Genomic DNA, 10,884 nt, shown 5'->3' with positions numbered 1-10,884 from the left:
AAATTGTGGTCACATTTTTGCCCCTGGCTGAATATCAGAGCTCTTTCTGGCCTCCTGTTGTGGTCAGACAGCTAACACACATCCTGAAATGCACTTGCTGCCACTGATAATCACAAAGCCACAACTACACACAATGCAAATGTGGCCACACTGTCCTTTGTCCCCATGACCACACAGCTTTGTGTCAACTGACTTACAAACAACAGAGACTAGCATACTGAGACGGCATACTGAATATTGCACTGATCACTTCATTTAAAGATAGCAATAATCACACTGCAATTGTGTTTGCTGCACTTTCCCAATGGCCAGGGCAACTTGCATTGAAAGCATTCGAAGAGAAATGCACTTCACTCTCAATAACAATCATTTTAAATTTTCATCAGCTTGAAATGACTCCAGATCTGGCCTCATCCCTGCTCCCTCCAGGAGTGACAGCTGTACTTTAGTGCCTTCGCACTCTGCTTTGAAAAACGAACTGGTACCCAGAGTGGCAGCCAAAGTAAAAATACAAAGGGAGTCAAAGTGGCGTCACCACAAAGATGGCAGCCCCAACGCACACGAGTACAAGTGTGTGCGTAATGCAGTGCAGACACCAGCTATTAAAGTTCTAAGCTGGAATGTGGTAGGTCTGGGCTTTCCAATAAAGAGCGTATGGGTGTGTGTGTGTGCCTGTGTGTGAGAGACAGAGATGTATGATATGCGAGAGAGACAGAGCGTGTGTGTTCTGCGAGACAGTCCTAATAAAACCCTAAATATCTTTATACCGCATATCTTGGATCACAAAGTGCACCTGACCTAATGATATCCCCTGACAGATGTTCTTTAATTGATCTTTAAAAGCAGGTTTTGGGTGACATTTCTCCCCTCGGGTTTGATCAGCGGAGCCTGTGAAATGCAGTCGGACATAATTAACAGACTGGCTGCGGACACAGTAACATTTAAGTTGGGGGGGATTAACGAAAAAAAAAAGTTTGTTGAAGTCAACAGGGCTGTAAAGTTCAGCAGATAAGATGGGTTATCTCTACAAAGACAGACCTGGGAACAGACAAAGCTTTTCCTTTCTTTTCACAGCCCATCCCCCTCTGCTCTCTCCCTCCATCGCACCTTTCCCTCTCTCTTTGAACTGGTAATGAATCCGGAACATTTGGACCAGCGGGAGGAGGTGGGGAAGGAAGCGGGGCCCAGCCCAATAACCAAAGACCATCTACATCCTCACCAACAGCACCTTTACTGACCAGCACCCCACCACAGCACTAAGGAGGATGTTTATTATGATGGGAGGAGATTAAAAGTGTCAGACACGGGTCTGTGTTCCAGCACGGGTGCCTTTTGCGCACCGAACGCACCGCAGACTCATGCACGCGGCTTTACGACGAGAGCCACACCTGAAAAATTCCAGGCCGAGCGCGCCCCGGAGCAAAGCCTGCTGCATCTACCGACACGCCGCGACCTCGGACGGCAGCGGCCGCCGAAAAGCCCAGACCGCTGCGCCATTATCGACACAATAAACCACCCAGGCGTCTTCCACAAGCCTCAAATAGCATCGCGGGGCGGCCTGCCGTGTGCGCAGCCCGGCGGCGGCGGCGCTAGCGACGGAGGAGCAGCGAAGCCGCAGCGGCCGCAGGCCCCGCGGAGGCAGCCCAGTCAGCAGCGCTGGAATTACAGCCCTCTTTCCACCGACGAAACGGAGATGAGGCGTGCCCCGCTGGAGCCCGGCCGGGCCTGGCTGACGAGCCGCGCACCGCTTCCCGCTGCCCAGCCCGCGTATAGGACAGTGCGCTGCGCGCGGCGGCTGGCGCGACACAAAAGGGCCGCTGTTAGCTGCGTGTTGTAAGAGTCTTTTTTAGAACGGTGCAGTTTAAAAATATCTGCCTTTTCAGTGACAACTGTAAAGCCAGCATGGCTACTGGCAGTCAAGGCTATCATTGCTGAAGAGGAGAGGAATGTTACAAGGTGAACTGGGAGCGTAATCTTTTGTGGACAGAACTGCTACCCACACAAACGCAGAATAGCACAACACCACAGGCCTCCCTGTAGCACTGCCCCCTATCTGACTGCTTTCAGCTGACCGATGCAGCATCATCACTGTTTCTTAACCCTGCAGCTCGTAATCAGGCAGTACTAGACTGGGGGGAGGCAAAATGTCACGGTGAGGGGGGTGGGGGTCTTGCTTGACTTGAGGGAAACTGGACTGAGCCATTCACAGGCCAGCAAGGCTGGTTCCTAAAAGACATCAAGGGGGAGCCAGCCCCAAGTACAATCTTACTGCTAGCATCACATGAAGAAATACAGAGCCCACACTTAGGCCATGTGAACACTTACAATATTCTGGTGGACTGTTGTATTAAGTTGCTCTACTCACTACAGTTCTGTATTAGTACATACTGGCATGTGTTAATTTTTCTGAATTTGCTACTATTCTTCAGCAATACTGTATTTGCCCCCAAAGATATCATCATGGCAGCTGCAAGACTAACAGTGTAGCCCTAAAAACAAACTGTTGATTCAATACAATGATGCTACTTTGTAAGAAAATTTATGCAATTTATAATTTAATACCCTTTGCTGTTTTTAAGGTTTCTTACCATATACTGTTCCTTACCCAAGGCTACTTTAGTCCACTCTGCCAGCTACCAGCCAACCACAGTGAAGCACACCTCATGCATCACTTCCACCTGCATGTCGTGCTCATCCAATCAGCATCACCGGAGAAGGCCTCTGGTAGGACACACCTGTGAGCTCTCCTACCGCATTCGCGGCACATGATCAGAGTCACAGCCCTGCCCCACAGACACACCTTGTGTACCAAAGGGGCATATCTGCCAAGTTCAGGAAAAAAATCCCCTCGCATTCCATGACAGCAAATGGTGTCTTGTGCATTATCAGCGTGCACCCCCACCCCCTTCCACTTGATCACCCAGCTTGCTGTGATTTCTGTGCTAGCACAGCAGTTTCTAACCCTACCAGGACAGGAATTCATCACAGCCTCACAGAGCGACCCGCAGAGCCGTGCCTTACGCAGCTCCAGCATGAAAACAAAATGGGACGATCGTAAATGAATTATCACAGGAGAAATTCAATTTGGGGGCCCTGTGAAGCTCGCATAACCCTAACACCGTCACACAGGATATCTGCCGAAGTAGCGACAGAGCTCTGGGCGAGGGAGCTCTGGAGATAAGAGGGCATGTGGAATGCGGTGAGGGTAAGCACTGGAGGTGTGACCGAGGGGGTTAAAGGTTCACATCACAGGCAGGCCAGTGGCCGAGACTGCGTCCCAAACCCAGCGAAGGAGTGCATACGTCACGCGACGTAACAGAAGTACGTACGTGGGGGGGGGCGGAGGGGGAGGGCATTATTTTGGGAGAACATTTGGGACACACTCCGCTGTCATTGTGCCAATGCTTTGGCTCACGATGGAGCATGAGCGACCCAAAAAAAAAAAAACACACAAAAACAAAAAAACATGAAACCATGGAAACAGCAGAAGCAATGGCCTCAGGACATCACGCCGGAATCATACTGCTAACAATGCTGATGCAGATAAACCTAGCTGAAAGTTGGTTGTAACACTACGCACACGCTTTTTTTTTTTTAAGAAAATGATCTCACTGGTCGTCTCGCACTGATCATTATCATTATTGAAGAGCACTGCTTGCAAAATTAAGGGACAGCACAGAGGTAATGTTAAATAAGTCTGCAGGGAGGAATGTTAGATGCTGCTGGGAGTAATGTTAGATGCAGAAAAAAGCTCAATACCTTTGACAGAGCAGAACATTTGACTCCTTCGACTCCTTCTCCCATTAATCTTCTATCTTCAGCAATATAGCGATTTAAACGTTAACTCGTTTATAAGTGAAGTCAATGGGCTAACTACATCGCAGCAAAGGGCGGCCACTTGTAAATCCGGCTTTACTGCCGGATTTAAATCCAGCCTTTTTTAATTAAGACTAATGATCGGTTTAGAACTTTTCTTTTTATAACTGAAAAATTATAGCGATTCAGATTAGCCTGAGCCTAGCAATCCAGCCAGAGTCTTTTCTCACAGTTTCTGCTCACTTATAATTAAAACAAACCACAGTCACTTGGCTCAGCGTAACCGCTGTTTTGTGACTGTGTGTGAGAAACACTCATTCACACAGTAATGTTCTATACAATCAGTGGTGAATTTGGTTACAAATAGGGATCTTTTTGGTGCTGCTGTACTTGAATGGAACTCTCATAAAATTCACCAAGTGAGGTCCTGCGCAAAAAATAAAAAAATCCCGGGTTTTGAAACCAACATGAACTGTGCATGCACATATACCCAGCTGAAGGGAACAACTGGGGCAAGTGAAAGATCCTTATTCTCAATGCGACAAAGTCACTGGATAAAGAAAAACCAGGTGAAAACGCCTCATAAAAGTACATTTTATTTCATTATTATAGTACACATTTCAGATTGCTGTGAACCAATCCCATTCAATGCTAATGTCGTTACCAAATAAAAAGACAGCTAAATCTCCATGGTGTGAGTAACATTACACAGTGAACACTCATCGCTGAGTGTTGATGAAATGGAGGTGCCTGGAGTGTTTAACCTCGTATCATTGTTAATGTTCCCACTTAACTCTTAGGCAAGGGTAAATAGGCAACACCAAAAAAAGAAAAAGAAAAGCACCAAAAAGTAATGACGTCATGATCATATGATCTGCAACAATACAACCCATGAGCTCTGTGCCCTGAAGTGAAACAGAATGATTGTACCAACACAGCTCTTAGTGTTAAGTATTTGCAAAAATTTACTGGGTTTAATTAAGGCTCTTTATATACATATATATTTTACGAAGAATAAGTGGAAATTTAACTGAACGCTGCTGGTTTGGTGGTAATGAAGACGATAATTACAGGGAGTATGAAGAAATTTTTATTCCTGAAGCCACTGTGGAACTAGAACAAAGACACACATACACTAATGATTTCAACAGCCTAAATGTATCCACATCTGAGCCTCATAATGGACACTATGATGCCCTGTCTACAGCATAACCCCCATAGCCACTTCCTGTTTAACTGTACATGACTGCTCCAGGTTTTCCTTGGCCTGCCCTCCTAACCAAGACTAGACGATCCCACCGCTAACATTAGTGGAACATAGCGGCCTGACCTCTCTTATACTCACTACAATATTATATTTCAGCTACCACATAAATCTGACAGTTCACTGACAGGAACAGGAGACAGACATGGGTGTTTAACCATATTTTTCTGTGTATGATAATACTTCTTCAGGCACATTTAACTGCAGTGCTCAGCTCTCCCGTATACTTCATCACAAATAACCACCACACCTATGCTACCGTACAATTTAAAACAACTAAGTATCAACAGTGACTTTTTAGGTTGCAGTGCGCATTTACAGCGCAATATTAACCATTTTACAATCTGTTTCAGCGGACACTACTGTAGTAATTCAGTACCCAGAAGAATTCAGTCTTCCTGAACTCTGATGTCTGTCAGGAATGCCACAAAAAAAATTCATTACACCGTGCTTCTAGCTGATCACCGTCCTCCCATGGCTGGTTTAATATTTGTTTTGTTTTATTGTCAGCGCCTTCTTGGTGGCTGTCAGCGTGGGTGAACGCATTATCCCTACAGAATCGATGCGTGTGAATATCTTTTATGTTGTTGTCAGTGGCCGTGTGATTGTGATTGTGTCAGTGGGGGGTGCCGCGACGGCGTGCGCTCACAGCACGGCGAGAGACTAACTAAAAAATTCCATCGTTTGCACACCGATATGAGAACATTTACGGACTTACTCCCAGACATGCAGTAAAACATGGAAAACTTTTTTTTTTTTACAACATAAAATAAGTTACTTTCTGTAAGCGACTGTGCTGCGGAGAGATTGAGGGGGAGGGAGTGGAATAACCAGCTAATGCTTTAATAAATGTGAACATGACTTCATTGGCGGCGCATGTATTTTCACAAAACCATAAGCTGAGGTATTCGATCTAACTAGTTACTTCAGTTCAGTGCAAATATGTCTTGTGTGGGTGAGAGCGAAGAAAAAACACATCCACTCTTCTTTCATAACGCGTTTAATATTAAAATCGCTCAGGACGGCTCTCTGCTTTAATGGAACGTTCTAACACCAAACACGTGAAACAAACGCTTTTTAAAACAAAGTTAGCACAGCTAGCAAGTTCACTAGCCTACGAAACCAATTTTCCGCGAAATATGGCAGGGCTGTGAACGACGTTTGGAGACGTGTGCGAGGAGAAGTGTTGGGAATGCGAAGGGAAAAACAGACATTTAATATGAAGCGGAGGGGGGAAAAAAACTAACATGGATTCCGAAACATTCCGCGACTAACTAGGCCGAAAGTGGGAACCAGAACTTGCGGAAGAGGGAGACACCAGACGCCTGGCTAGGTCCGCTAATAAGCAGGGAAAAGGTTGGGAACCAAACCACGTAAACCGACTAGCAAATGTATCGCTTCTAAATTACAGTGGGGGGGGGGGGGGGGGGGGCAACATGGAAATCCACTCCGACTAAACTTCATACTTCAAATACAAAACAAAGTCTATCAGAAGACCTTCGACGAGCTATCGCAGCTAACGTCAGAAATACTGGTCTATGTGGGAACAAGCTCCCTATGAATTAACCCGCAGATTCCGTGAAAACGTCAAGCTAGCGAAGTTGCATGCAAAACATCTAGCTAACTAGTAGCAGTGTCGTTTCCATACGCATTGAGGACGCACGCTTCCATTTTGTGTGTGCGCTGCCTAGCTGGCTACCCAACTACTTGCAAAAAAGTAGCGAGCTCACCAAAGCAAGCTACCTAAATCAGACAGACATGGTCACTGACATCGCTATCACAGCGCGACACAAAGGGGCTAGTTATCTTGCTGGCTAGCAGTGTGGGAGTAACATTAGGTAGCATCAATCGAGGTAAAGTAAGTTAACCGCAGACTGTCAAAAAATGTGCTTCGGTTGCTGTCTTCTAAAAACAGCACATAGCACGTAAGTTAGACACTGTCCACACCTTCAACAGGTAGACAACGGATGTGTGTGCGCTACTGGCTGGTTAGCTAACGTTAGGGATCTGATATAACTCTCAGAAAAGGTGGTCTGAACAACCCGATAAACTTAACACCTACAGCAAGCTAACTATGGACACACGCAAAAACAAGGACAGGAAAAAACGCCCCCAAATTAAATAATCTCTTTATGTGACATCTAGATAACATTAGGTGACTAACATTAAATGTGCGTATTCATCCAGGGCGACAGCAAGCTACCAACTCCCGAACTAGCTGGCTAGCCACATGCTGACATGCTACTAAGTAACTTAGCTAACGTTAGTTCAGTAAGCTGCAAAACATAAGTTACTAACTAGCTAATAATGATCCTTACGCTATTTAGCTTGATTGTATATTGGTTAGCTAACTAGCAAGCTAAAATAGCCAGATACCAAGCTAGCATGTTTTACTGCAGCAAAAAATAGTTCACTTTTTGGTGCGGTTATTTAGCAAAGACATGATTATACAATGGGGCAAAACCAAACTGCTCAGATTGTCAGGTTAACTAACGTTAAATAACTGGTCACGTTTTCTAAACTTTTCAGAAACGATCCCCTATCACACTGTGTCCCCGCCACACGCAAACTGCAACAAAAGAAACTTTTTTTGATGTCTCCGTGAAGAACCGAGCACTTGCGGCTAACGTAGCCAGCAGCTAGCGTCTCAAAACTATCGAGGAACTCAGACATTCAAGCAATAATGCTATCTGGTGGTCTTTCAGCTAACTTCCTAAAGCGCATTTTCGACTGTGACTTATCAAAACGAGAATTTCGCACAAACTCACCCGTCTCTCCCGGGGTTTTCATGATGAATGCAGATAGGTAGGTCAGTTTTTTCGGGAGGTGAAAGTCGGCCTCCCTCCTCCTCTCGTATCACCCGCAAACTTTTCTCTCTGTCCCTCTGACGCTGGTTCGCTTCCGTTTTTACTCACTGGCTCAGGCACCCCGCCGTAACTCACGCTTTTCCCCCAGCCCCCTACCGTTTCCCCACAGTTTGCAGCTGGCTATAGCGGGTTATAGTCTGTGGAGATCGCAGGGACGGCGAATATGGCCGTGGTCGGGAGCACCGTCACTCTTGTCAAGACCAAGTTTGTGCAGAAATACGGGCAGGGGCCGGCGGTCCCGACGGACGACTGGGGAAACTGTGTGTTGCCCGTAGTTTGGTCGCTTGTTATAGTGTTTGCCGGCCTGCTGTCGCTATTCCATGTCTTCTCCCGTAATCACAACAAGTTGCCGCCGAAAACTCAAGGGCTGGGGAAGAGTGAGAGTGAAGAGTCCTCGCTTTTTCCCGTGCTGTCTGTTTTTACCGACTTTTTCTTCTTCTTCTTCTCTTCTTCCACTCTGTACTTTCTCCTCCCCCCCGTTTCTCTCTCTCTCTCTCTCTCGCCTTTCTCGGGGTGTCGTGTTTCTCTCTCTCTCTCTCTCTCTCTCTCCCTCTCTCTCTCCCTCTCTCTCTCTCTCTCTCTCCAGCACGGGGCCGCCCACGCGGACAGGGGGGAGGAGATCACGCCCACTCGCCACGAGCCCGGCGGCCCGGAGCCATGGAGACCGCCAACGCCGTGGCTCTGATTGCGTCACGTTTCACGTCCTACACGCGCCGCCGACGTGAGAAGCAGAGTGACAGCATCACGTCAGTTCGCGTCATTTGTAGAGTCCGACGCTGTTGTGGGCTTCAGTTCGGTCACTATATTCTGTAATGAGTGATGATGAGCTGCATTACAATACCATTATGAAAGGTGCATATCTCTAAATGCACTAAGAAACTCACAGCCAGATAGGCTGTAGGCGTTTGAATATCTTATAAACCATGGTAATTGTGTGTGCACTGCACATTACTTAAGTTATTTGAGTTAATGTTCTGGAGCTCTTTATTTCCGGCTACCTTTTCATTCAAACATCACAAAAGCAGAATCATATTCTACTAGTGCTGATACTGAAATGCACGGCACTACCTTTCAAATGTATGGAATGACTGGAAATGTACCCATGAGGCCGGATTGGAGAAAATCTGAAGCTTCACTGAAACTCCAAACACACTTCTTTATCCGTGAAAGAGGGTCTGTGTGTCTTTGCATTAGGCATGCCGTTTCAAATAGTCGGGCAATTCCATTTTACCGTTGTGGTCACTGTAGAAGTCTTGTTTTATTGTGACCTGAGATGTGTGATATGCTCCTCATTCCCAGGTTCCTTTTGGGTTCACACGCTTACCTCAAACAATTGACAGCAGTAGATGTGACACCAAAGGAAATATTGCACCAGCTATGTCAACCGAAAAATCAATTTTGAATTAATGTGGTTTCACATTCTGTTATCATGGGTATCGATCTACAAACAGGAGCTGTCATCTTGCCACAGGTGATTGGTCAGTGCTGCTGTCAACATTCAGAGGAAGAGAACATAATTGGACAGAACGACCTGAGAGCCCACCCTTCAGGATCTAGACTCTTGTCTCCCCTGAAGGTGACAATCATAGCTCTGTGACCAGGTTCCACCTGGTTTATTGGTATCTAAGACACCAAAAGCACAGACTGTCCTGACTTTTCCTCAGCAGGAGAAGCTTTAAGATGGCTACCTTTATTTTGAGTATTCCATACCTAATTTGAAAATGGGTGGTATTTGGAGGGACACACAATAATACAGTGCTGAAAATGGGTGATGTTTCTTGGGACGCACAATAGCACAATGTCCTCTCACCTGTTCTCTTTCCCTGCTTGGCAGGGCACCATGGCTGTTCTCCTTAAAAACAGGAACAATTTACCTTATAAACATAATGACAGATATGTATCAATTAGATCTCGTAGTTAAAAGTTTTCCCAGAATAAAAAAAAAACAGTTGAAACAAACCTTTAGGAAAGTAGAAATAGTCAGCCACCTCAAGCACGTTTTACATAAACAGTGCTTACAAGGTAATTTTATAAATGCATTGTACATCCAACAAAACACTTTCCAGGGGCCTTATTTTTTAAATAGACCAACTCCAGTTGCCCTTTAAAAGGATAACACTCTTTAGCCACTCTAAAGATTCCTTTAACGCATGAGGTTCTACTGAAGCCAAATCCATTTGCTGTCACATTTCCAAACTTGTTCGTTTTTTTTCTGTCCCGACCCTGGAGGAAACGCCTGTCACTCTTCTGTGCCTTTTTTGTAGGGATGCAGTGTTTGACCTCTGTTTGCTGAAAACCACGCTGTTTTAGCACTCTTTCTGGGTGGAACGTCCTTGCATCCTAGGTTGTGTTGTCCAGTTTTGATCTATTGCTCTGTGTCTGTCAGAACACACACACACACACACACACACACACACACACACACACACAATCTTCCTTTCTCTCTGTCTCTCTCTGTCTCTGGTGAGGAGGTCTTCAGAGAGGAAGCGTGACTGTAGAGATGGGAGAAACAAGATGAAGTAGAAGAAAATAAGAGCAGCTCAGAGAAGACAGAGTGATGAAGAGAGAGAGGAGAGGATGAGACAGAGGGACACACAGCACAAGAGGGAGAAGAAATGGCCCTCTCTCTCTCTCTCTCTCTCTCTCTCTCTATGGCACTCTGTCATTGCCCTCTCCCTCTGTGCAGAAGTAGTGTTCAAGAACAGCCAGTGACATTTTCTCTGCTTTAAGAGACACTACCATCTGAGCGCTGATAAACAGGGCCTTTTCCTCAGCCTCCCTCTCCCTCCTCTCCCTCCCTGAGTCTCTTCCTCCCTCTCCTGCTGTCTCACTCAGACCTCATCCCTCACTCTCTCTCTGCTGCGTTTTCCTCCTGTAACCCCTTTCTTTCTTACCAGCTCCTCCCTGTGGCTGGCTACCAAGGGGCTCCACAGTGAG

At 46.1% G+C, this 10,884-nt stretch overlaps 1 protein-coding gene across 1 annotated transcript in view; it reads right to left on the bottom strand.

The window, feature by feature from the left end:
• Positions 1-7,911, bottom strand: part of LOC118796620 (ETS domain-containing transcription factor ERF-like) — a 41,709-nt gene extending 33,798 nt beyond the window's left edge. Inside the window, exon 1 of the mRNA XM_036555612.1 lies at positions 7,849-7,911. Within this exon, the coding sequence (XP_036411505.1) occupies positions 7,849-7,870 (22 nt within the window). The 5' untranslated portion in view covers positions 7,871-7,911. The remainder of the gene's footprint in view (positions 1-7,848) is intronic.
• Positions 7,912-10,884: the final 2,973 nt, after the last annotated feature.

This window comes from Megalops cyprinoides, chromosome 21, assembly GCF_013368585.1.
Source record: "Megalops cyprinoides isolate fMegCyp1 chromosome 21, fMegCyp1.pri, whole genome shotgun sequence".
Taxonomy (NCBI): Eukaryota; Metazoa; Chordata; class Actinopteri; order Elopiformes; family Megalopidae; genus Megalops; species Megalops cyprinoides.
The sequence above is the reverse complement of the archived record's forward strand: the minus strand, read 5'-3'. Positions and strand labels throughout refer to the sequence as shown.